Below are 27,403 nucleotides of genomic sequence, written 5' to 3'. Positions count from 1 at the left end.
CCCGCTGCTCCCCGCCTGCCGCACCGTCCGCCCGGCCGCGGCACTGGGCTCTTTGCAGACGCCGACCCGCGCACCTTACGCGGTGGCTCTGCCTCCGGTGCGCACACCGCAGGTTTAGCCCGCCCTGGCACCCAGCCACCCGCTAGTTTTAGGTCGGTTATACGCTCCCGGGGTGGGGGAGAAGCCACATTACTCAGGCACGCCTCCTCGTGCACCCCTCTCTCCCGAGAAACTACCCGGAGCAGCTTCTCTTCTCCGGTCTGAGGGCAGCACCTCCTTCCCCCGGCCGCCCTGCCCTGCGCCTCTCCCGCCTCCTCCCCGCCGAGCGCCCACCACCGGCCGCGCCGCGGCAGCATCGCCCGCCCCTGCCTCCTCCCCGCCCTTCCGGGCGCTGCGCGCGCAGCCCGCCCTGCTTCCGGAGAGCGGCCCCGCTTGCAGCGTCATCCTGAGGGGCCGGTTTGAATGAGACCCCGAGGGAGGGGGGGACGCGCCGGAGCCGCCGCCATCGCCCGCCCGCTCCCTCCCCGCTAACGCCGCTTCCCGCCGCTTCCCGCCGCCCTTCCGCTTCGCCGCCGCCACCGCGCCCTCCCAGGATACGGCGCGCCGCCCGCCCCCTCCGCCATGCCGCTCTTCTCAGGTGAGCCGGCACCGCCGCCCGCGCCTGGCCCGGCCCGCGGCCGTCCGCAGCGTGGGGGGGGGCAGCGCCTACGACGGCGGGTGCCGTTGCCTCAGCGACGAGCCCTCGTCGGCGGCCCCGCTGTCCCCAGCCAGGCCCTTCCCACCGCCGCGCGGGGGGAGGCGGGCGGTGCCTTCCGATGGGCAGCGGGAGGCTCCTCCGGCGGCCCCGCCGTCCCGCCGCCGGCGCTCGGCACGACTCCGCCGAGCCCGGCTGAGGGCGGCGGCGGCGGGAGCTCCCCGGGACGTGCGGCCCGGCCCGGCCCGGCTCGGCTGGGCGCGGGAGGTGGCCCGGCCGCCTGAGGAGGAAGTGTTGGCTGGGGCGAGGCGAGAGCGCTGCTGAGGGCCGGGAGGGCCCTTTCGGCCAGGCTCGGTCGGGCGAAGGCGTGTCATGGGCGTCTCGCGTGCGATCGTGCCTCGGCATTGCCCTTTCTTCGCTTATTTTTGTTTTGTAGTAAGATAAGTGCTGCAGGCCGTCAGGTGAGCCATAATTCTGCATCTGTGCCTCCAGATTTATTTAGGATCCATCTGCCTCCGCTCTTCTAAATCCATTATTTCCTAGTTAAAACCAGAGGAGTTAAAATTTTCTTAAATTGCATCGCATCCCACTCGCCCTCCTCGCCGTGAAGGAAAGTTTCTAGTGAAGGAAACCTCCAGTGACACTTCTAGGGCCAGTTACTGGCTTATGTTTCACAGTCTGGCCTCTTGGGGCTTTTTAGTACGTGAGGAACAGATTGTAGAGGGCCTCAGTACACAGTTGTGTCTCTCTTTCTCTGCTGTTTTAATTGTGGTTGGCAAACTGGGATCATGATGTCGGTATAACAGGACTGTTCCTGAACTCTAGGACGTTTGTATAAGATGTGTTTTCTGTTCAGTGGGGCAAATAGGTCCTTCCTTTTTCTTAGTTTCCGTTGTTTTCAAATTAACAATTTTCTTTTTTATTTTGGAAACTTCCGGTGAAATTTCGGTTGCGATCTCTGAAGAGAAGATGCTTGTACTCTTCAGTTTCCTCCTCTTGGGTGCTGAGTCGTCAAAACTGGTGACACTACAGATTAATAATTGCTAACTCTTCAGCATATTTAGCGGTTGATGCATGACTGTTCAAAAATGCAAAACTTAAAAGACCGTGCAGCTGACTTGTTCAGTGACTGAGTGGGTTGTCTTCCTGGAAAATGGGAAAAGACTTGTGCTTGGTGGGTCTTAAATATGCAAAATAATAAATGTGTTTAAAAAAAAAATCAGAAGGTTGGGCAAATCAGAAGGTACTTTCAGCCAGGAATACTGACAAGCCCGTCATTTGAGTTGCTTTGTAGGCTAATTTAGACTAAGTTTTGGTTGTTGTTCTTTATTACCCATCACAAGCACTGCGTACATCTGAAACTTGAAACTGCTTGGAAGGTTTTTTTAAATCATGACTTTTAAGAGTTTTATGTTGAAAAAAACCTAGAGTTGCCATAGTGTATTTACTTAAAACCAAAGCACAGGTGGAAGGAAGGATATGACTTTCTTAAACTATGGTATTTCAGCCACTTAAGGATACTACTGTGTGCTCTGTTTTGCATATTTTCAGCAAAAATGCAGCTTGCTTAAAGTAGCCTTGTGTACCTGTGATAGTGATTGGAAGCGATCAAAGATGTGTAACTGTTCTTTAGAAACACGCTGTTTATTTCCAGTCGTTTTTGTCTGCTCTTGGTTAGTACTAGCTTTACCGAAGTGAAGCGAACGTGCCTTTGTGTCGTTCTGCCTGACGTTTCTGCTGGTGATCCCATTTCCAGCGTCAAGAGTTAAACTTTGCATGACCAAATTTCACTTCACTTCTTAATTCCAATCTTGCACCTTTACTGGGGTCAGGGCTTCTGGAGCTGCAACCTCTGCTAGGCTGTTGTCCCTATTTGCATGCAGGTACGTTGTTTGTGTGAATACTGTCAAAGCTGAGGAGGGTAGCAGTGGTGGTGGTGTAAACGGTGCTGTGAGATTCACCTTTCATTGAAAGGAAGCAGGAGGTGTGCTATTTTATGGGTCTTCTCTTGACACACACTTACTTCCTCACATAACTCCACGTGAATGATACTGGTAGCCAAAACTACCACTGTCAAACAGCTGCTTTGCTTTTAAAGAGCAGGGTATTGTTTGCCGTTGAAGGAGAATGGAAATGCTGTGGAAAACTGAACTGGAATCACACATCTGGACTTCCTTCAGAAATTTGTTTGCATTGAACAGTGCCAAGAGATTGGGGGAGTTGCTTTCAAGCTGCTTTTGTGAAGATTCGCCCAAAGAATTTCTGATGTTATACACATTTATTGCTTGCAAAGTCTCTCAGTGTATATGTTGCTTCCAATTGTTTTGTAGGATATTTTTAGACTTGTTGGAAATAGTATGTTCTGATGGCTGAGGCACCTTGTAGAAAAGGTGTCCTTTAGCTTGATTATTGACAAGTTTTAGAGTTAAAAACTGAATATTTTGAGATGGTGTAAAGTCTGGAATTTGAAATACTGGATTAATCTTTGTAATTACATTCTTATATGTTAGGAAATAATCTGGTTTCAAAACATTTTGTTTGCAGTTAACGTGAAATGGGGAAAAGAGAAATTCGATGGTGTGGAGCTTAACACTGATGAACCTCCAATGGTCTTCAAAGCCCAGCTGTTTGCACTGACTGGAGTTCAGCCAGCTAGACAGAAGGTTATGGTTAAAGGAGGTACTCTGAAGGTAGAAATCCATGGGTTTTTATAGTATTTCTAACTTAATTACATTATAACATAATGAGCAATGATGATATTTCCAAGTGTTCCTCCAGAAGATCTTTCATTGCATGTATTAAACTGACTACTCTTTTCAGAAATAATTCTGTATGATCCATTGCCTACTACTAGAAAATACTGGCAGAAGTTTGTTGCTAAATGGTTGGGAGGTACACTGCTGTTTTAAAACACTTCTTCACTCTTTTATGCCAAACACTACTCTGCTTGGTGGGTTGTTTTCTATTCCTTCTTAATGTTCAGAATCTGAATGCAACTTTTTGCTTTTTAGCTTGTTTAAGAAAAGTTTCTCTGGCACTTCTTTGTTGGAGACTTATTGATGTAATGTGATATAGACGACTTTCCTGCAAAAAGTTGTTTACATCTAAGCGGTGTTGAACAACAGATGAAGAACCTTATTGAAAAGATGACTTGGCTGCTTTTTATTTTACTCAGACAAGACTTGGTGATGTGTAAATAGTTAATATTGCAGAATCTTGGATGAAACACAACTGTATACTTAGAAATATGTGATTAATATTAATGAAAATACTTGCTTGTCTTTTGCTACAAGATAATTAATTTGTCTTCTATTTCATTTCAAATACAGGATGATGACTGGGGGAACATAAAAATAAAGAATGTAAGTTCTGAGGAATAACTAAATTTTAATAGTTTGATTTTTAGTTTGGCATTTAAAGAAAGATTTAAAGTTCTTGTGCTTCTGTTTGAATGGGTAGCTCTTTATTAAAAATCAGACCTTGATGAAAAATAATTGCTGAAGTGCATTTACACCAGTGCACACAGTATGGGCAACAAACAGGAAGAGCTAGAAGCCACTGTACAGCAGGAAGGTTGTGATGTGGTTGCCATCACAGAAATGTGGTGGGATGACTCTCATGACTGGAGTGCTGCTATGGATGGCTATAAGCTCTTTAAGAAGGACAGGCGAAGCAGGAGAGGCGGAGGGGTAGCGTTGTATGTTAGGGAGTGCTTGGATTGTGTCAAAATTGAGGAAGATGATGAGGATGACAAGGTTGAATGTCTATGGGTGAAGATCAGGGGGAAGGTCGGCAGGGTGGACATTACGGTGGGAGTCTGTTATAGACCACCCAACCAGGATGAGCAGGCGGACGAGGAGTTTTACAAGCGGCTGTCAGAAGCCACCGAGTCGCCGGCCCTTGTACTCGTGGGTGACTTCAACTTGCCGGATGTCTGCTGGAAATACAACATGGCAGAGAGGAAGCAATCTAGGAGGTTCCTCGAATGTGTGGAGGACAGCTTCCTCATGCAAGTGGTAAATGAGCCCACTAGAGGAGGGGCCCTGCTTGACCTGTTGTTTGTGAACAGAGAAGGACTAGTGGGAGATGTGAGGGTTGGTGGCCGTCTAGGGAGTAGCGACCACGAAATGTTAGAGTTTTCGATAGTGGGGGAAGTAAGGAGGGGCAAGAGTAGAACTTCTGCCTTAGATTTCCGGCGGGCTGACTTTAGCCTGTTTAAGAGGTTGGTGGACCGAGTCCGTTGGGAGTCGGTCCTGAAGGGCAAAGGAGTCCAGGAAGGCTGGACATGCTTCAAAAGGGAATTGCTAAATATTCGGGAACAGGCTGTCCCGGTGTGTAGGAAGACAAGGCGTCGGGGAAAAAGACCGGCCTGGTTAAACAGAGAACTTAGGCTAGAACTTAAGGAAAAAAAGAGAGCCTATTTGCTCTGGAAGAAGGGTCGGGTAACTTGGGAGGTCTATAGGGACATGGCCAGGTCGTGTAGGGAGAAGATTAGAAGGGCCAAAGCTCAATTAGAGCTTGATTTGGCTGCTATGGTCAAAGATAACAAAAAAAGCTTTTACAGATACATCAACAGCAAAAGGAGGGTCAAGGAGAGCCTCCACCACTTGCTGAATGAGGAGGGTAGTGTAGTGTCAGGGGATGAGGAAAAGGCAGAGGTGCTCAATGCCTTCTTTGCCTCGGTCTTTAATGTCAAGACCGGTTGTCCTCAGGAGACTCGGCCCCCAGAGCCTGAAGTTAGGGACGGGGGGCTGTGTGAACCCCCCGTAATCCAGGAGGAGACGGTTAGTGACCTGCTGTGCCAGTTGGACACCCACAAGGCTATGGGCCCGGATGGGATTCACCCCAGAGTAATGAAGGAACTGGCAGATGAACTTGCCACTTTCTGTTGTCCACCGGCAGTCCTGGTTAACTGGAGAAGTTCCAGCTGACTGGAAGTTAGCAAATGTAACGCCCATCTACAAGAAGGGCCGGAAGGATGATCCAGGGAGCTATAGGCCTGTCAGCCTGACCTCGGTGCCAGGCAAGGTGATGGAACAGATCATCCTGAGTGCCATTACACGGCACATGCAGGACAATCGGGGCATGGGGGCCGGCCAGCATGGATTCATGAAAGGCAGGTCCTGCTTGACCAACCTGGTCTCCTTTTATGACAAAGTGACCCACTTAGTAGATGAGGGCAGGGCTGTGGATGTAGTCTGTCTAGACTTCAGTAAGGCATTCGACACTGTCTCCCACAGCATCCTCCTAGACAAACTGGCTGCCCGGGGCTTGGATGGGTGGACTCTTCGATGGGTTAAAAACTGTCTGGATGGCCGAGCCCAGAGAGTGGTGGTGAATGGGGCAAAGTCCGACTGGCGGCCGGTCACTAGCGGTGTTCCCCAGGGCTCAGTTCTGGGGCCAGTGCTGTTCAATATCTTTATAGATGATCTAGATGTAGGGATTGAGTGCACCCTCAGTAAATTTGCAGATGACACCAAGCTGGGTGGGAGTGTCGATCTGCTGGAGGGTAGGAAGGCCCTCCAGAGGGATCTGGACAGGTTAGATAGATGGGCCGAGACCAACGGCATGAGGTTCAACAAGAACAAGTGCCGGGTCTTACACTTCGGCCACAACAACCCCATGCAGCTCTACAGGCTGGGGGAAGAGTGGTTAGAAAGCGGCCCGGTGGAAAGAGACCTGGGGGTGTTGATCGACAGCCGGCTAAACATGAGCCAGCAGTGTGCCCAGGTGGCCAAGAAGGCCAATGGCATCCTGGCCTCTATTAGGAATAGTGTAGCCAGCCGGTCTAGGGAAGTGATCGTCCCTCTGTACTCGGCACTGGTGAGGCCGCACCTTGAATACTGTGTCCAGTTCTGGGCCCCGCACTTCAAGAAAGATGTTGAGGTGTTGGAGCGAGTCCAGAGGAGGGCGACCAAGCTGGTGAAGGGTCTGGAGGGTCTGACCTACGAGGAACGGCTGAGGGAGCTGGGGTTGTTTAGCCTGGAGAAGAGGAGGCTCCGAGGTGACCTTATTGCAGTCTACAACTACCTGAAGGGAGGTTGTAGGGGAGTGGGAGTTGGCCTCTTCTCCCAGGCAACTAGTGATAAAACAAGAGGACATATAGCCTCAAGCTTCGCCAGGGGAGGTTCAGGTTGGACATTAGGAAGCATTTCTTCTCAGAAAGGGTCATTAGACATTGGAATGGGCTGCCCAGGGAGGTGGTGGAGTCACCATCTCTGGATGTGTTTAAGAAAAGACTGGACATGGCACTTAGTGCCATGGTCTAGTTGACATGGTGGTGTCAGGGCAATGGTTGGGCTCAATGATCCCAGAGGTCTCTTCCAACCTGATTGATTCTGTGACTTGTCATACCTGAGCATTCTTACAAAGTTTTCAGCGTTTTGTAAAAACCCTTTTTTGGCATCAGTAGGGAAATTACACCATCTTCCTGAAGTGCTTGGGAGCGTGTATTTATTTCTTTCTTACAAGAAATGTTCTGGGTCAGGCCAGGGGTCCTTCTCTGTTGCCTATCTGTGACCATAATAATAAATGATGTTATTGAGAGAGAGCTTGTGTTCTCTCTGGGCACTGCCCGCAGTCCATTGTGGTTGTACATCCTTAGCATGGAAAATCGTTGCATTACAAATGCTGAAGTTACAGCTCTGCCTATTTCCTTTTTTATCAGCCTTCTGAAATTTGTTCTTCTGTATTAAGTAGCTGCTGTTAAAAAACAAAGCCATTAATAATGGTTATTCATACCTTTGACTAGTTAAAAAAAAAACCAACAGTGAATGTATTTGTGTTTATTACCTATATAATATTGTAACAGGGAATCCCAGAGATTTTTGTTTGGGTTTTTTGGGTCATTTTCATTTCTGTAGGTATTTTGTAACATCTGTTCAGTACAGGTTTCGCTCCAGTTCTTCACTGAGGAGAATGAATTAGGTAGTGTTACTCTTACCTTTGTAATTAGTTCACAAGCATCTATTAGCAGCCTGTAGCTGCAGCTATTGTAGCAAAGTCATTCAGCAAAAACCCCGGTACATAATATTCTTGTCCTTTTCTGCATACTGTTACACTAATAGCTGCCTTTATTAATTTTGATAATGTTATATACAGGTTCTAGGGATTTATTTACACTGTCAAAGCAGTTTCTTTCCATTCTGTTGTCCATCCTTTTCCTTACCACTGTATTTTCCAAGGCCCCAGACAGGCATTTTCTTCCCCTTTGATAGATTTTATTGTGTAGTTTTACTGCTGTTGAGTGCTGAAAAACTCCTTTTTCTTATGCTGGTCCAGCAAGTATGGTAACTTGATTGCTTTTGTTTTCCTCCTTGAATGTTAGTCCTCATGCCTAAACTAATGGGGTCATTTTGGTTATTTTTCACTTTTCAATTAGTTTAGTGTCCTCAGAACTTGACAGACCAAAGAATGGCACTTCCCTTTCCCGCTTGCTTTTCAGGTGAAAAAAACAATTCTGAACGCAGAGCGGGGGTCCTGATTATTACCCACAGCTGTCTGAAGTGTTTCCCCAGATTCTAGGCTAAAGATGAGGGACGTTTTTGTTTGTCAAATTCTGAATTTGAGAACTTGAGACTCTGTCAATTGAGAAGCTCAAACGCTGCAGCTTCTTTCAAATAGGAATTTAGCTGCTCGGTTATCCTTGGTTCCAAAGTGTTTTCTAAGACTTGAGGAAAACAGGAATATTTGCACTGAAGTGTTGAAGATGCTTGATCCCTAGTGGTCCATCAGGAAGGGAGCTTTTCTGAACGCTTCACATTGGGGTATGCCATGAATGTTAAATTTAGTTCCGATTGGAATCTTGCATTGTCAGCTGCTGGCAAGCTCACCAGGCTCATGGAAACATCTAGCATGGATAATGCTATGGAATTGTTCTCAATTAAGTACTTTCTAGAGAACGAGAAAGCTAACGTATACTGTTAAGAAACAACCGTGCAGTATCAGTTCTGTAAGCTAAGAGAAGGATTGTGTTTATTTTTGGGGAAACAGCTGGAATATGTCAAGAGCTTAACGATTTTATTTTTTTTAAGCAGAAATAACCGCCCTTAAATATTTACTGTTTTTATTGCGTTTCAAGGGGATGACCTTATTAATGATGGGGTCCGCAGATGCACTTCCAGAAGAGCCAATTGCTCGGCCCATCTTTGTAGAAGACATGACAGAGGAGCAGTTGGCTTCAGCTGTAAGCATATTTCAAACTTTGGCTTCTTGTAAACCTTTGAATAATGGCAAGTTTTTAAATACTTGCAGTTGCTTAAAAGTAGATTTTGAAACTGTAACATCTGTTTAGCATTTATAGCTTCTCAAAGAAACACAGATTTATGTTGATGACCCAACTGGTAGCAGTGATGAGAAGTCTGGAATTTAATTTAAAATTCATATAACGACTGCCGTTTTTTTCTTTAAACGGGCAGATGAGTAAATTTTCTAAAAATAGCATTAAAGACAAAGTGGCATTGCGCTTGCTGTGTTAGTGTCCTGAACTTTGCCTGAATAAGAGGGCTCTTAGATGTGCAAAGTTGTTTCCTGCCTCCTTCATATCTGTGAAGGGAAACTAGGGTTTGTTTGGGGTGGGGTGTGTTTGGGGTTTTGTTTGTCCTTGTTAGTAGTATTAGGTAAACCTTTCTGAAAAACGAAAATAAGTTTGACATTAGTGGAATAGATGATATGTTTTCTTTTATGGGAGTAAAGTCTGGAAGAGCATAATTGATCTATTTTTTAATGAAGTAACTTCTGTTTGAGTTGTTTCCTTTTTTACAATTTGAAAGGCTTAATTTTCTCATCAGTCATTTGAACTAGGAACTCTTTGTCATAGTTAAAAAGAGTTGCATGACTGTTGTCAGCTGCGAGTGCAGAATGGGAATACATTTATGCATGTCTTTATGAAAACAGATCTGTAGTGTAGGACTGGTTTTGTGGTTCAGTATTTAATGCTTTCCACAACACCAGCAGGTGAAGGATATTTATGTATTTTTGAGACTAACCCTATACACAGACTTTGAGATAACTGAGAGGCAAACAAGGAGATGATTCAGTGTCAGCTAACATTTTGAAAAAGTTGATCACATTGTGTTTCTCTGATTTAAATTTTGTTATACATCAAAATTCAATTGTTTGTATTGCATGTAGTTATTAAAAAGGGAATACACAGCTAAATTAATTCTCTCTTCCTAAAATAATTAAGTGGTATTGGTATGCAGTACTACTTCAGTTTCATTAAACGACGTGCTTTTCCCTGACAACTACTCAAATATGCAGGATTAAAAAAAAAAAAAAGAAGAATGCTATTATATTGTGGTTTATGGTTATTCCTGAAACTAGTTAGTTTAATTATTAGTTGGCCTTCACATTTGTCAAAACTTTAGAAATTCACAAGTTGTCTGAAAGGATCAAGTTAATGATCTGTTGCAGACTTCTGTAGGGGAGTTTAAATAATGCTTTTGTTTCTAACCATTAACTTCATCACATTCAGAGTTTTACTGAAAACTGATTTTAATTAAAACATCAATGTTTTGTGCAAATGTATTCATGTGGAAATTTCATGGAAATAGAATTTTAAGGTCAAAACTTGAATGAGATTATAATTGAACTTTCTGAATGACTGCCTGCTTGAAGAATATGTTCATTAAACTAAACATGCACAGAAAAAAACCCCAAAGCATTCCTGAATGTCCTCTAAAAGCACCGGATGGTGAAATGATTAATATAATCAGAAAATGGATCTGGAAAACTTCATAAAGTTTGATGGAATATTCCAGGTTTTACGCATCTCTGCATAAAGATTTCTTTTCTTAAAAGTTGATGTCAAATTATAGCATTTGTACAAAAACGGTTGCACATCTTTCTCAGACTTTAAAGCACCCTTGTAAATTTTTTGGTAGATGGAATTACCATGTGGATTGACAAACCTTGGCAACACTTGCTACATGAATGCTACGGTTCAGTGTATCCGCTCAGTGCCAGAAGTGAAAGAGGCCCTTAAAAGGTAGGATTCCATACAAAAATACCATGACTAAATGTTTTCTTTATCTTATGAAATAGATATTTTGTGGAACGGTTGTCTTAATACTGATATGGATTATCATAACAATTTGTTATTCTTTAAATCTGTTCAAGATTAACATAGTGATCGATTAAAGTTTATCCTATGGCTTTGTTAGTCTGTACCTTTTAAAGAATTTAAGACTATGTATTTGTTGGAACTGGCTTTTAACAGAGAGAATGTGTTTTGCCTAGATAAAAAATAGTTCCTATCAAGAGTTGTTTAAAATGCTTAAACAAGCTGCTGAACTCCTAACCCTGTTTTCTGGTGTTAAGTTTGTATGGTCTTGTTCTGTATAAAAGAATTCGTACGGGAGTCCTGTTCCTTTGAGGAATATTTTTTTTTCAGTGGTTTTATTGCACAATGTGTTTTCAGCTATGAAATTCTGACGTTACCGACATTTGGTACTTGGAGGTAGAGCAGGAAGCTCCGAGATAGGACCATGAGTGTTACTGTGGTGGCAAACTGGAATAAGCTGGAGTTTCTGTCATGTGGATGTGTAGGGAACAGAAGACATGCCCTGATGGAATGTATTTCGTTCGTTCTGATTGTAGGATAACTTTTCTGAATTTTTTGTTGTTGTTGTTATTCTGGACTGAAATGTGACAATGGCCATTTTTTTTGGTGAGGAATCTAGGAGAAACTTGAAAATTAAGAAGATCGGAGGAAAAAAGAATACATGGCAACGTGAGCCTGAATTTGTCCTCCAGATGAATTATAATGAGAAAACCATCAGTATTTAGAAAATGTGAGGATTAGATAGAGCATTGCCATCTTCATAGAATCATAGAATGGTTTGGGTTGGAAGGGACCTTAAAGATCATCTAGTTCCAACCCCCCTGCCATGGGCAGGGACACCTTTCCACTAGATCAGGTTGCTCAAAGCCCCATCCAACGTGGCCTTCAACACTGCCAGGGAGGGGGCATCCACAACTTCCCTGGGCAACCTGTTCCAGTGCCTCACCACCCTCACAGTAAAGAATTTCTTCCTAATATCTAATCTAAATCTACCCTCTTTCAGTTTAAAACCATTACCCCATGTCCTATCACTACACGCCCTTGTAAAAAGCCCCTCTCCCGCTTTCCTGTAGGCCCCCTTCAGGTACTGGAAGGCTGCTCTAAGGTCTCCTGGAGCCTTCTCTTCTCCAGGCTGAAGAGCCCAAACTCTCTCAGCCTCTCTTCATAGGAGAGATGCTCCAGCCCTCTGATCATCTTTGTGGCCCTCCTCTGGACTCTCTCCAACAGCTCCTTGTCATTCTTATGTTGGGGGTCCCAGAGCTGGACGCAGTACTCCAGGTGGGGTCTCACGAGAGTGGAGTAAAGGGGCAGAATCACCTCCCTTGACCTGCTGGCCATGCTGCTTTTGATGCAGCCCAGGATATGGTTGGCTTTCTGGGCTGCAAGCATGTACTGCTGGCTCATGTTGAGCTTCTTGTCAACCATCACCCCCAAGTCCTTCTCCTCAAGGCTGCTCTCAATCCATTCTCCCCCCAGTCTGTATTTGTGTTTGGGTTTGCCCCCACTCACATGCAGGACCTTGCACTTGGCCTTGTTGAACTTCATGCGGTTTGCACAGGCCCAGCTCCCAAGCCTGTCAAGGTCCCTCTGAATGGCTCTTAGGGTTAACTTAATTGCTTTCTTGATACCTTGGTACCCAACTGGATATTGTAGATTACTGTAAACACTAGTTATTCAAGTACTTATAATTTTTTTCTTCATTCTGTTAGCAGGTGAACCTTAATTATTTAGCACTGAGAACTATTTGTGAAGTACGGAAACTCTGTTTTAAAGCTTTCTTGTTTTTCAGTGTTGTCATTTTAGGAAAGTCTGTTTATTTCCCTGTAAAGGACTGAGTTACTGCACCGAATCAGAGTATTTGACAGATTTAACATACCAAATGTCAAAATGTACCCTATAAAACTGGTGGAGTGCAATACAAGATGTGGCCTTATTGTCTGTGGGAAGTCAGATTCACAGGCAGCCACTCTGTTTTCCCCTGGAGACTTAGCCTTTTTTTGGTCTTCCCTGCTTGATGACAGCATGGAAGGGTATATGGCAGTGGGAGAAAGGGGAAAGGACTCACATGGGAAAGCTTGCTGTTACGGCTTCATTTCTCACCAGCTCTCCGTTGATCTCTGCAAGGGTACTCCCTGTTTTGTAGCATGTCAGGGGGAAAGTGTCCTGCCTATCATCTAGCAATGGACAGAATTTTTAAAGTTTGGTCTGAGATGAGAGAATGCATGAGACTCTCCTTTTATGTGAAGACTTATAGGCTTTGAGGAGGCCATCTGTTCCTCATGCAGCTGGTAAATTAAGAAATCATTCAAAGAAGAGTGGTAAGTTCTAGTAAAATGGGTGGACTCCCATACTTTTTCAGTGTAGGAAATATCTCCCCAAGAAAAATGTCTCACCTCCCACTGTTTTGCTTCTGCTGTGGAGAGAGGAAGCCTGCCCTCCATCTCTGTGCTTTTTATTTGCCGTCTGTACTTGAAGGTGTTTTTTTCCGTGTATCTGAAGAAGCTGTGGCAAATGTTTCAGAAATGGGGTAGCTTCTATTCTGACTTTTTTCAGTGTCTTTAGAAACAGATCAAGTCTTTGAGGCAAATGGATTAGGGAAGCAGCAGTGATGTATCCAGACTTCTAAGTCTGCATGTATTTATTGTCTCAAGGATACCAGTTTTCCTTTGCTTCCATGCAGTGCTTGCAAAATAGCTGAGACTTTGAGGTGAGTGTGTGTAAATCTTATCTTCAGTTACGTCTGTTTTGGCGACTGATTTCTTTTGATACATTTAAATAAATCTAGCTGCTGCCTGCTTTATGATTTGGAAACCCGACTGCTCTTCTTGATTGTGTTTAATTGCATACAAATGACTTTTCTTCTGTTTTAGGTATGGTGGTGCCTTAAGAGCTTCAGGAGAAATGGCCTCTGCTCAATACATTACTGCAGGTTGGTGTTTAGAGTAGAACCCAGGGGTTTAGGCTAGTGTGTGATTTCCTGCTAACTGCAGATGAAAACTGCAGTTAGAGCTCTGCATATTTTTCTTTAGCGCATATGCCTTAGGAATTCAGATCCGCTAGCACTGGAGGATTCATTTTGCTCTGTCGTTAATATCTTTAAAGGTTATTCTGACAGTGGCTGCAAAGCATACATCTCTGCATATTACCTAGCTGCATGCTAGGAAAAATATATTCAAGTGTGATCTAGGCTTAGATAGAAATAATTCATATCTCTTAACTGTTTTGCATGTAGGCACAAAGTAATTGGAAGTTCTTAAAGCAGACTCCATCCATCTGTTGCTTTGATCATTTTGTGTAAAAATATTTTAGTGTACAGTTCTTTGTTTCACTTAATGGTAGGCTAATGCCATACTCCTAGAATACATATTTCATTGATATTTTTTAATAGGATTTATTGGCTGAGCATTACTGTTAAGATGGTAGCTGATGCTTTATAGGTGTCTTAGCCTTTACACTAAAGATCCAGATTTCATAACTGAAATAGAAAGTAGTGTCTTCAAAGGAAAGTTGCTCTTTGTTGTGGTGATCTGGGTGCTCACAATGTGGGAGCTCATGATGGCCCCGTATCTCCAAGTTCTAACTGGAACTCTAGTTAGACCCCTTACACTTGAACAAGGGTACTACTTGTCCACTTTTTCTTTTTTTACTCTATTTCATTGCCCTACTAAGATGCTGGGCCAAGACACTGGGATTTCTACCAGTCCATTTAAGGAAAAACAAAACAATATAAGGAAGGAAAGGTCCAGTTTGTGGGTATGCCTGCTGATCGAATTTTGGGGTGGTAAGTTCAATGGTTACTCTGTACAACCATGCCTGCCCTCCCCTTTTCACTACCTTTACTTCATGTCCCTTGTTTTCTTTTTAGGGTGACAGCTCTGCTTTTTAGGAATCTTAATAGTTTAAGTAATTTGTAGTTAATTCTTTGGTGCTGAGCTGATCGAGAACTCCTGCATGACACTTATGACATTTTTTTTAATTGCTGTGTCATATCAGTTGTCCCTCTTACCAAGGTCAGTGAAGGTATTTCTTAACGAGAGGAAGCAAGTGACCTTGGTTCCTTGTAATCTTGCCTATATTCACTTATTCAAGAGTATCATTCATGAGTCTCTCCACTTGTAGATTAGTGACCATGCAGACTGTTGCCTACCTCACAGGGTTGTTGTGAGGATTAATGGGTGTCTCTGAAGTGATTTGTGGATTTAAAAAGCTGTAACCTGGGTAGATAAGACATATATAATAGTGTGTCCGGAGCAAAAAAGAAAGCCATATGTATTGTCATGCAATCAGTAGCATTCATGGAATTGCACATAGTTATGAACTATCTACACATATGCATATACATACTTGTTTTTCTGGGTCTTAAAGTAAGCATGAGCATTTTCTAAATATTTTAGTTGGGAAAAGTGAAAGTTTTTTTCCCAATAGTTGGTGAAACTTAAGCTGCTGTAGAGGATAGATCGCGAATGCCTTCCGGTTTCACAGAATCACAGAATCACAGAATGTTAGGGATTGGAAGGGACCTCGAAAGATCATCTAGTCCAATCCCCCTGCCGGGGCAGGATTGCCTAGACCATATCACACAGGAACGCGTCCAGGCGGGTTTTGAATGTCTCCAGAGAAGGAGACTCCACAACCTCTCTGGGCAGCCTGTTCCAGTGTTCAGTCACCCTCACCGTAAAGAAGTTTTTCCTCAAATTTAAGTGGAACCTCCTGTGTTCCAGCTTGCACCCATTGCCCCTTGTCCTGTCAAGGGATGTCACTGAGAAGAGCCTGGCTCCATCCTCTTGACACTTGTCCTTTACATATTTATAAACATTAATGAGGTCACCCCTCAGTCTCCTCTTCTCTAAGCTAAAGAGACCCAGCTCCCTCAGCCTCTCCTCATAAGGGAGATGTTCCACTCCCTTAATCATCTTCGTGGCTCTGCGCTGGACTCTCTCTAGCAGTTCCCTGTCCTTCTTGAACTGAGGGGCCCAGAACTGGACACAATACTCCAGATGCGGCCTCAGCAGGGCAGAGTAGAGGGGGAGGAGAACCTCTCTCGACCTGCTGACCACACCCCTTCTAATACACCCCAGGATGCCATTGGCCTTCTTGGCCACAAGGGCACACTGCTGGCTCATGGTCATCCTGTTGTCCACTAGGACCCCCAGGTCCCTTTCCCCTACGCTGCTCTCCAACAGCTCTGCCCCCAACTTGTACTGGTACATGGGGTTGTTCTTGCCCAGATACTCTAGGTGTAGTCCTCTTGTGAAAACGTTGTTCCTCAGATGTGTTTCAAATGAAATCTTAACTGCTCAAAAATGTTTTTTTTTTTCTGTTAGCAGCCAGGAAAGACAAAGCACTATGTGCCAAACTTTCAGAATTGTCATCTTTACGCCTGCAAAGTCATGTTCACAAATGAGATCTTAGGTGCACCTGTTACGCCACCTGGAAAATTTGATCCTGCTTTGGCAAGATCAAATTGGACACTGTTAAATGATCAGTCTTTAAATGTTGCTGCTGGTTTACTATTTTTTTAAGCTTCCTGCCATGTTTGAATTGTTTTTCCACTTCTCAAAGCATTCACTTGCTTTTTCTTCAAGCTCTTAGAGACTTGTTTGATTCCATGGATAAAACTTCCTCCAGTATCCCACCTATAATTCTCCTGCAGTTTTTACATATGGCCTTCCCACAGTTTGCAGAGAAAGGCGATCAAGGCCAGTACCTTCAACAGGTAAAGACCAATTATTGGCTTATTGTTTGAAAATTCTGTAGTATGTTGGAAGTTGAGAACAAGAGTTTTTTAAAACTTGCCTTGTCCTGTGAAAATAATTTATCCCAGTAAAGTGTTTGCTTTTGTATCGTGTAGAAAAGTTGAATGTAGTATCAAGTGTTAGCGCTGAAAATGTATGGTGGAATAGGGAGAAATTCTTAGTTAAGGAATCCTTACGTTTGGTTTTATAGTGTAAAGATTGATGGGTTTAATAGTACTAAATCATAATGCTGCTAGTCAGATTTAATGTTCTGTTCCCTTAGGATGCCAATGAGTGCTGGGTGCAGATGATGAGGGTACTACAGCAGAAGCTGGAAGGCATAGAAGGTGATACAGTCATGGAGGTAATTGTAGTCTTACTCTAACCAGAGTTTGGATTTATAGTATTGCACTTGTGATTCACATTTTTTGCTAAGGATTAGCTGTTTTGTGAGTTCTTTAATATGTCTGTAGTCCAGTAAGTGAAATTGCTTTCTGATGTGTCTGATCAGCATACTGCTGATGTGCTATGTCACATCAGCTATGCTATGGAGCATGCTGTAGGAAAACTTTCCCTTTGGGCTCTGTAAGTCATGTGTTGGACCAGGGTGGTGGTGACTGTGAGTATGCAGCAGCTGGCCCTGATAACCTGTGAATTTAGCACATAAGAACTTTTTTTCTGAAAAAAGTGTGCTACAGCATTCTTGGCTACAGGAATGCTATTTCAGACAACTAGCTTAATCAACCTGATGGGAAGAACTTGAAGTAATTTCTTATGACTTTACCAGACTGTCTCTCCTGTTTCTCTGTAAACTGTTTTCTGGAGGGTCTTGGCAGTGGCAAAAAACTGGTAGACTACTCTAAAATTTAGGACAGATTTAAGTTTGGGGAGCAGGGAGGTGTGACTTTTTGATTGAAATCTTCCTTGCTAATATGCTTTGAGGTGGCTTTAACAGCATGCTATAAATGCATTTGTTTTGAAACTTTTATACTGTAAGGAGATTGACGAGGAGAAAACGCACCTATAGAAAGGTGAAGGAATAGGCCTTGAAGAATTTAAATGAATGGGTTGTTTTGTCTGTAAAGGTGACTGTCTTTACATGCTATTTAAATTTACATCATAAGAGAATTTTTTTTTTACAGACAGACTCTGGAGCTACAGCAGCATCTTCTAAAAAGAAGAGTTTAATTGATCAATTCTTCAGCATTGAATTTGAAACAGTGTATCCTAAAGACTAAGGCAAGACATAAAGAATGATAATAATTTCACACTTTAGCCGTTGCGTACAGGGAGGATGAAAAGCGTTGTTCAGAATCGTGTAGAAAATAAAGGTGTGTGTTGGGGAAGAGAGGGAATTATGTATTGCAGGAGTACACAGAAGTTAGTTAAGATTGGATATACTTTGAGAGAGGGGATGATGTGGGGAGGAAGAATGATAATGGAAATCTACAGAAAAAAAACACTGAATTTAAATACCAGATTTCCTCCCCAGAGAAGATTGTCAATTGTTTACTTCAAAGGTGCTGACGTGTTTTATCCAAATAAAAGTAATTATCATCCTAAACAGACTTTTTTTTGGCATGTAGGGGAGTGTTGCTGATATACTTTGAATAATAAACATGCACAAAAGAGAGCTTGATTGATTTCTTAAGAAATAAACTAGATGCACGCTGTTAGGTAAGAAACTAATGCAGCTATCAACTTTCTAGTAGCTTTTTTTATAGCAAGAACAAAGAGCACGTGATCACATGGGATGCACATCTCATGCCAAGTATTACTCTTTTCCCACTTCTCCACTCCAAAATCCTGTCTGTCATGAAACTGACCACAACTTTTAGAAAGAATTATACTGTGTGTTTTTCTTGTCTGAAATAAGGAAACATCCCCTTAGATAAGGTACTGTCTCTCATACTTTGGTAGTAATGAAGAGTAAAGGCCTTTTTTAAGAGTCATGCATCCCTCTCCCTGTCTTGTGATATTTGTTATCCCCAAAATAGTTGGGAGGAGCAGAATGAGTAGCTAAGAGGAATGGTGCATAGGCCAATGGCAGGAGGAAGAGACTTGGTAGAAAAGTTGTGTTGCAAGCCTTCAACGTGTGATTATGGCAGCGTTTGTAGAGTAGATGCATTCAGAGCAGTCAGAAAAATACCTAGTTAGAAGGAAGTGGATGAGAGAAAAGTATTGGGATAGAAGTATGAAAAAGAAGAGGTTGGACAGAACGATTAGAAGAATGCGTAGAAAATAATGAAGAAATGGACTTCATTTCAGTGAAGGGGACAGATAAAAGGCAGGGGAAGGAGGCTGTACATGTTGAAAGAATCGGTAGGTCTGGCCAGCAGCAGGAATAAAACTTCATTAATTGTGAACAGCAATGGAGCATAATGTTGCAGGAGGGCTTCATAACTTGGTATTGGCAGCCAGTTAGTATGATCTGTGTCCTGGGGGGGTTGGATGGGCGGGGGGAGAAGAAAGAACAAAGCAGGCCTCACAAACTTAAGTGGTGATTAAAAACTTACTTTACTTTTTTTTTGGTATGCTGTCTCTCTCAGCTGCCACTTGTCATTAGACACAAAGGAACGATTGGTTAGAAGGAAGGGCTGTTTCAAATCTTCTTTTTTATACTATGAGAAGTAAAAGTACTATTGATGCACAAGCAGAGGGTTCTCTTAAATTACCGTGCTGTTCAGCATGTTGTTTTCACTAGAGCGGTAGTGCAGCTCTTGGTGCATGATGGTTTTCCTTAATTTTGTGAAGCATGAAATGTACAGAAGCTGAAGAAGAGGAAGTAACTAAAGGAAAGGAGAATCTCCTTCAGCTTAGCTGCTTTATCAATCAAGAAGTGAAATACCTGTTTACAGGACTAAAATTGGTAAGTCATTACAACCTTTATTTAGTTGAAATTCTGAATTACCTGTGTTTTTGATTTATGACTTGGAATTGACATCTGCTGTCTGAGCTTTACAAAGTTCCAACATTTTTTTTGGTATTATGGGAAGATGGCAGTGAAAATGAATTGCAGACTTCAACAGAGCATTTTCTTGACCCTGACATGGTCTTCCCCATGCAGGTAACCAAGTACAAGCCAATTTGCTGCTTGTTTGTTGAGCTGGGTTTTACTTCAGACTGAGCAGTATCATCATTTAAGCATGCTGTAAACGGTTTCCAAAAAGTCCGAAAGTCAATTTTAAAATAGGGTGGCATTTTGGTTGCTAAGAAAAAAACAGATGATGGAACAATTAAATTTAATTTTGCTGATTTTGAAGGGGGTGTTATTTTCCATGACACAATGTCATCTTTAAACTGTTTATTTAAGTAGAACTTCTTAAAGTAGTCTGTGCTTTTTATATATATGTATTTCTAAGTTTTCAGGGGTTTTTCTGAGAATCTGAAGGAGCAAGGAGAGGAGCTACTACAAAACCTTTGTAGTAACTGCTCTTGCAGGGTGTTTCTATGAGAGCAGGGGTGGAAGCAGTGATGTGGTTTGTACAGGACTGGACCAAGCTGCACGGTTCTCAGATAATCTCTGTATCAACTCTTTATTTTTTGACAGAATTTAGAAGGAAAAGTAAGATAAAATAGTTAATGGTCACAAATTAAAAAGATTATGAAAAAAGAAACCTCACTTACGGGTCAGAAAAGGTCTTCTAGAATTCTTATGCTGGATTGCCTGTAGCAAGAGAGTCTTAACACTAACAATCAGGCCACTCTTCCTCTGAATTTGGAAAGGTCCCTGGAAGCAGAATATCACCACTTGTCTCCTTATATGCAGCTCAATCTGCTTTAGACTGAGAGTTGAGAAACGTACAAATCTTCCCACCACAAGAAACTTCGTATTTTCTTTTGTTGTGTTCCAAGCATGACATGACACACACGTAACCAAATCCAGATACAATTCGTAACCGAATCCAGTTGCAAGTTCTACTCCTGTAGAATAGAATTTTCTGCGGAGAGAAACTTAGTGTTGTCAGGGCTCTGAAATGACCCTGGAGCAAATGAATAGGCATGGTCTTTCTGCCAAGGAATTTCAAAATTCTGTGTGTCGTAATGGCTGAGAGCAACAGAAGAGGTTGGCAGAACAGGATTTGGTTTATGGTTTGTTTATCCGTGCTGTGCTTTTCTTTAAGCTGTGTTTTATGATGAACGTATGTGGTGGTAACTTTTTTTTTAAACAGCGTCTTCAAGAGGAAATCACCAAACTCTCTCCAACACTGCAGAGAAATGCACTCTATATCAAATCCGTGAGTGGTGTTTTTGTTGCTCTCCTTATGATTCTTTTAGCTGTTGTCAATTTTCTGTCCCAAAACACGAAATTATTGCTGCAACAGCATGTGCTTTATGTTTATAAAGCATCTAAATATCCACTACCAAGAAATTTAAGACCAGTTGAAAATTAATCCGAGTACACTACTATCCAGAGCTTCAAAATAGGAGGCCTTGTTATATTCCTATGTGTTTGTGTACAAATATGTTCCCAGAATAGCCTGTAATTTAGGATGAGCAGTGTTTAAGGTACAAAAGATCTGTGAATATCTAAAGTAATAGCTTTTTCTAAATTTTTTTTTATAGTCTAAAATCAGTCGCTTGCCAGCGTACCTGACTATTCAGATGGTTAGATTTTTTTACAAAGAGAAAGAATCTGTGAATGCCAAAGTTCTTAAGGTAAGTTTTCTGGATATTGAAGTTTAATTCCTCTTTATGCTTTTCAATGAGTTTTTATTATAGGTAGACAACTAACACTTGAAAGCTGTTTACTAAATTGTTTGCTTTTAAGTTGCATTTAAAAATATTAACAGTACTGTTTCTTTGCTTAAGTACAAAGTATCTTTGTTCCCAATTGTGATGATGTGCAGCAAACTATGCTACCAAAATAGACTGAGGGAGGAGGTAAGGGACAGAAGTGAATTTGCTCCAATACTGTTAGGATGTTTTTGGTCTCTTTTCACCAGTGGTTCAGAGGAGAATATTTAATTAAGGAGAGGGCCATGCTTTCAGTCACTGGGCAGTGTTCTAAAGTGGATGAGAAATGTTTATGCTAACAAACACTTCTTGTATTAGTTATTTTAATTGTTTTGCTTTCTGTTGGCCTTGGCTGATAGACCTCCTAGGCTGCCCAGGGAGCATCATGATAGATGATGCCTGTTCCTTACAACAGAAGGAAGGGAATAAAGATTGAAGGCACATGTTAACTATTTTAGAAGATTGTTTGGATAACACAAATGGACATTTTTGCAAGTGTACCGTCTTTCTACATACATTTTTTTTTTTTCCTTAGGCCTGCATAGGTATTTCAATAGTATAAACGTATGACAGCTGATAATAAAGAATCTAAATATTTATACTGAATGTAGTAATTTATGATGGTTTGTTTATACTGAATCAGGCATTCTTCTGTGAAAGTATTGTAGATGTTTAGGTAAGTACTGTCAGCAACATTTCAGTAGATAAAGTTGTCATAAATGTGATGAGAGTTGCATTTAATTGGACTTAGTATTTTCTTCCCATGGGAGAATGCTTTAATGTGGAGTACCAAATTATACTAATAATGTTTATGCTTTTTACTTCCTAGGATGTTAAATTTCCTCTTATGTTGGATGTGTATGAGCTGTGTACGCCAGACCTTCAGGAAAAAATGGTTTCTTATAGATCAAAATTCAAAGATCTAGAAGACAAAAAAGTAAATCAACAGCCAAAGAATGTAAGTCTTCTGGCAATTTCATGGACATTTGATTAAATAAGTCATCTGAAATTGGGATACCAGTAAGGACTAGAGAAAACTTGGCTTCCTTAAATATATTGGTCTCTTATTTAGCATTCAGACTCCTTGGTATTGAGCTTTAGATCTTTTTTTGTGTATTTTCATGAAAATACAGTATCTGCTTTGGTATGGCTGCTCAATGAGAAACGTTAAGTGCTGTAGGCAAACATGTTGCTTACATTTTTATTTCACAATATATTAAAATGTAGTGCTTCTGCTTGCCAGTGTTATGCCTAAAGGTTTTCTGTGAATTACACAAAATTATTCTCTTCAAACATTACTGCTTGCTGGCAGATCACTTCTTCAGGGGAGTATAGGTAGCTATTTCCTGCTCACTAACTGGAAAGGGTTGTACAAGGGACTACTACGTGTCTGACTGATAAAATTTAGAATAAACCTACTAGTGAGCTAAAAGTCTGTTCTCCAAAAACTTGGTAAATGGTTTCATATCCTATCCTGTCTTCATATTCTAAAACTGACTTCCCCTTCTTTAATGAAGAAAAAAAGTAAACGAGCTTAAACTGTAGTGTTTTAGCCATTTTTAAAAAGTTTGCTACTCTCTTCCTGGCCTAACTCCTGGCAGTTTCATTTAAACATTTGAATAAGCCTTGTGTCTCTTTTTACACAGTTCAGAGCAAGGAAAGAGTGCTGTTTTAAAACAGAATGTATTGGCACTCAGAGTCTGTCTCACGTATTTTCTTGTTGCCACTTCTACTGCTAGCAAGTCCCTAACAAGGAACAAAGTCTTCAAATGCAGAACTGTTTCTGTAAACAAACCTGTAGATCTGGTGGGTAAACAGTTGAGGCAGTATGTGCTAAAATAGTTATATATTTGCTCTAAAAAGTGAACTTGTTTAGATTAGGTGTCTGGATGTCCACCTAGAAATACAGTAATGGAACTTTTTTCAAGTTGACCAAAAATATTTAAGCTTGGAAACATCTTTAAGGGAATGGAGAGTTGGTATTTGATATGATTGTGCTAAAGCTTTTTCAAAACCATTCCACATTAATTCAGCATATTCTGTTCTTTAGTCTAGTAAAAGTGATGGTGCACCGAAAGAAGTTAAATATGAACCATTTTCTTTTCCTGATGGTGAGTACGGGGAAGTAAATCTATTTTAAAGTAACTTTCCATTTACTTATGTTTAAGTGAACCTAATGGAAGGAATATTTTGAGAACCCTGGTTATTTTTAATGCCTTTGAAAATTAATCTTGAGAAACTGACAAATAGAAGGAATGGAAAGATTGGGCAAGACAAAATGCTGTTGAGATAGTCAAGGACGTAATTGTCATCCATCTGACAAGTTGGTGATACATAGAAGACATGCGCATCAAAAAAACATTTGCGTGTAATGTGCAGTGGTTTTGTACGCTTCCCTGTCAGCGGGTGGTAGAAAGCTGAAACCAAAACAAAAACCTCAAATTGGACTTTTAAAACTGCTGTGGTGGTGCTAGTGGTGCCTAAATTGGGGGCCTTGGAGCTTGAATGTCCTAAGCATTCACCCTCATGTCGAGGACACTTGTTGAGGAGGTCTTGTTTACCCAAATTGTTACCATTCGGTGCTTCCTGAGGTTTGTGTGTGATGCACTATGTGAGAAGTGGTGGTGGGTGTTGACTAGCTCGAGAGCACAGTGAAAACGGGATTTTCTGGAGTGCTGAGAAATGCAGTTAAGATGCGTTGGGGACTGTAACACCCTTCTGGTACGTTCGGAGTTAGCCATTTTTTTCCATTGAAAAATTGTATGGTGTAACTGAACTAACTGTGGAGTGGTTGATCTACTGTACCCGAGTATTCTCAGCAGCGATGCTGTACAGCCCATGCTCAGTACGTCAGTTCTTGCAGTTTCGTGGCTCGCCCTGAATGCAGACAGCAGCTGGTGTTTGAAGGAGGGGTTGGCCGAACCTGTCCAGAAGGTTTACTGACCATACAGCATTGGTTTGATGCTTTAAGCTTACTGTATTTGCATTACACCCAGGATACATAGTTATGCCATGAAATGGACAACATCCTCAGTTTCCTGAGGGGCTGTCCTGGCTGAAAGCCGCTGCTTTTAGTTCACGATGCTTTAGAACTGTGCTGTAAACGGGGTTTTACACAGCTAGAGTGCTGTAGCGTGGCTAGTGCGTCTTCGGTCTGCCTGCTGTTAAAAACGCTACACTCTTCATGTAAGATGTGTAACTTTTTTTTTCCCCTCTTCCTTCAGACATTGGTTCTAATAATTGCGGCTATTATGACCTGCAGGCAGTGCTAACACATCAAGGCAGGTCAAGCTCCTCTGGGCATTACGTGTCTTGGGTTAAAAGGAAACAAGGTAAAAAAAAATTACAGCACCGTTAACCACCCTTCACGGCTTCTTTCCTTTAAGGAGCTGTTAAGCATGCTTAGATTTTACCCACTTAAATTACAAATAATGCTCTTGTTTTTCTTGCAGATGAATGGATTAAATTTGATGATGACAAAGTCAGCATTGTTACACCTGAAGATATTTTGAGGTTATCTGGGGGTGGAGACTGGCATATAGCTTATGTTCTACTCTACGGGCCGCGCAGAATTGAAGTAACTGAAGACGAAGCTGAACAGTAGTCTTCAGTTTTAGTCATTCTGCCTAGGTGTGAAATAAATGCTGATTGCTGATCACTTCTTTAACCCCAGAGCTTTAGCAAGTGGATAAATAACTTGTTCAAACCTTCTCATGTGAAGAGGGATATTGTTTCAAAACTGATCCATGTACCAATTAGTCACTGCTGGACTGGACTGCCCACTGCAGTGGTGACAATACTTCAAATAGCTTTAATGTCTTGCGAAGATAATTTTTTTTAAATGAGCCTTCCTCCCCCCCTTCCTCTCTAATGTCATCAAGTATTTATTACACACCTCTTCTCACATTTGTTACTCTTGCATGATTTATACCACAGTTCAGTAGCTGTCCATCCTTTGCCTTACCTGGCAGTTTTGCTAGGAAGGTAGAAGAGAAACTGTTGCCTTGTTGCATAACTCAGTGCTGCTGCCCATAGCCAACAACTGTGGCTACAATCAAGTATTTGTCCAGCCTGCCCTGCTGATTCAGTCTGTTCTGTTGCTGGCATCTCATGACTTAAAAAGAAATTGTGATCAACAACGTGTCTCCATTAAAAAAAGTTCATGTCTTGGTAGTGGAGTTAGTGTTTGTTTACACTTCTTGGGCTACCACTGATGAATGTCTCGAAGCAGTCATGTAATAAAGCCACTTTTTTTTTTAAGCTGTAGGGATTTATCTCCTGTCCTGTTATCCTTTACTCAGTAGGTAAGTCTAGTAAGGTGGCTGCAAAACAGAGCTTTGCTGACTTACAGTAACTTCTGTTCCTTCCCCACAGGAATACAGCAGCTGTATGCTAGTGGGAGGCTGCAGTACAGAAGTATTTTAGTGTTGCCTACAGCCAGAAAAGCACTAGGCCATCAACAGAACTCAGCCTTGGTGTAGAGGATCTGATTTTTTTAATGTGTCCCAGTCCCTTCTGGGAGAGCTAGTCCATGGTCATATGAAACACCTTCAGTTGTGTCTTCATTAACAGTGGCTGAGGGGTGAGTTTAATTGTGCCTCACTTTCTCAGAACAGACCCCTCTGTTACCCTCCCTTGGGGGCACCAGCTTCAGCTATGACCTTCCCAAGTGGTTTTGTGCCTCACAACTTCTGTTGCTGGTTATTGCACAGTCACCTTCATGGCACAGCCTCCCCTGGGGGCATGCCAAAGGCCTAAGGGTGTATTTTAAAACAATTGCATGATGGTTAAAAGCAAGCTCCAGCCACTACGGAAGCCCCAGGGCAGTAACTGGCTCTGTTCCCATGTACCCCACAGAAATAGTACTGGCTCCTCTGTTCTCACAGGCTTATTCTGTCTCGTGTTCAGGAGGGAAGAGGGACAGTGCCTGTACCTGGTTGCTGCTCTGTGGAACTACATCCTCCCTGTTGTGGGCCTATGATCAGTGTTTCCTCTCTTAAAGCTGCTGCTGGCAGTTGAAAAGAGCCTTCTGTTCTGAACAGTTACATGACCCTACACCTACAAAATAATCTTTTATTACTGGTCACAGCCTAATAGTTATAAAAAAGGTTAGGTATTTTTCCTTCTCTGAAGGTGTTCTGGCCTGATTTTTCTGCTGCTCTTGCTTTATTCTAATTTTGACGTGTGTGTTTATGACATCTGACAACTGCACTACAAGTTGTCTCACTGGGACAAGATACACTTAATAATGAACAGCTGGAATGCTGAAAACCCTGTAGAAGCAGCAGTTACTACATAGGTCTCCAAGCCTGCCAGCTCCATTTCGTGTGTGGTGTGGGGGGAGTCTTTCTAGGTCTATCAAACCCTTAGTTATGCTTGGTTCAGTGATCAGGATGCACAGTCAGATCTCTCCCCAGGTGGGTCTAATTTCAAGCCTGTTTGAGGGCCTGAGCAGTGCTGTCACATTTTGATGAGATCATACTTGTCAGATGATGCAGAAAAGATCTGCACTCCTCCATGCACAGAATAACACAAGACTCTGCTGCTGCTGGGTCAGAGAAAGGGTTCAAAGCTAAACCGAGGGGACAGCTCAGTGCCCAAGTCTTTCGCCTTGAACTTGAGCACTGAGAGTATGGTTCGTGTGTGAAGCATCAAGAATATAACTTACTGGCCTTGGCTTCCTTCAGTCACCTTCTTTGTGGCCACCCTCATCCCCAGCTTTCCCAGCGTCAAGGGGGCAGGCAGGCCGCATTGAAGAGCTGTTAGTCGTCCCCACACAGCTCGGTTCACAATGTTCTTGAATCCCTGACTCAATTAAAAGGGTTGTGTTTTGTACCTTCTACCAAATTGTACTGGCAGTAAGAGGTAAGGCTCAGGCTGTGTTATTTCCAACTGTCCCATGTATCAGCCCACACCGACTCTCATTGAAGCATCCAATAATCAAATTCCTAACAAACAACTGAATCCAAAGGGAGGGGAGGAGCAGGCACAAAGCTCTCATTAAGGGCTCTGCAGGCAGGAACACGCCTCTGAGCTGGTAGCGAACCACCCTGGAAATTCACAGGTATGATTTAATAGCTGAAACAATGCTCTGCAGAGAAAAGTTCTGTTCACCATCCACGATGAAGCTTCCTCTTTGTGGCTCAGGATGACTAATCCTTTCCTCAGAAAATA

General features: G+C 42.4%; 1 protein-coding gene across 1 annotated transcript; it reads left to right on the top strand.

Moving 5' to 3' along the window:
• The first annotated feature begins 406 nt into the window (after window positions 1-406).
• Window positions 407-25,407, top strand: USP14 (ubiquitin specific peptidase 14). The gene is made up of 16 exons (XM_068396943.1): window positions 407-637; window positions 3,239-3,384; window positions 4,024-4,056; window positions 8,775-8,879; window positions 10,579-10,682; window positions 13,628-13,686; window positions 16,343-16,473; window positions 16,776-16,856; window positions 17,635-17,714; window positions 19,247-19,361; window positions 20,665-20,730; window positions 21,059-21,151; window positions 22,059-22,187; window positions 23,280-23,340; window positions 24,454-24,561; window positions 24,682-25,407. Exons 1-16 carry the CDS (start codon window positions 622-624, stop codon window positions 24,831-24,833), a joined length of 1,479 nt encoding a protein of 492 aa, XP_068253044.1. The 5' UTR covers window positions 407-621; the 3' UTR covers window positions 24,834-25,407.
• The last annotated feature ends 1,996 nt before the right edge of the window (window positions 25,408-27,403 follow it).

The sequence above is a fragment of the Nyctibius grandis genome, chromosome 3 (assembly GCF_013368605.1).
Source record: "Nyctibius grandis isolate bNycGra1 chromosome 3, bNycGra1.pri, whole genome shotgun sequence".
NCBI classification, from domain to species: domain Eukaryota; kingdom Metazoa; phylum Chordata; class Aves; order Nyctibiiformes; family Nyctibiidae; genus Nyctibius; species Nyctibius grandis.
The sequence above is the reverse complement of the archived record's forward strand: the minus strand, read 5'-3'. Positions and strand labels throughout refer to the sequence as shown.

Bases quoted from the DNA above. Each gene is read 5' to 3' on its own strand.
- USP14 (XM_068396943.1), top strand. The intron at 3,385-4,023 runs GTAGAAATCCAT...TTTCAAATACAG, and splicing joins TTAAAGGAGGTACTCTGAAG to GATGATGACTGGGGGAACAT. The intron at 16,474-16,775 runs GTAAAGACCAAT...CTGTTCCCTTAG, and splicing joins AAGGCCAGTACCTTCAACAG to GATGCCAATGAGTGCTGGGT.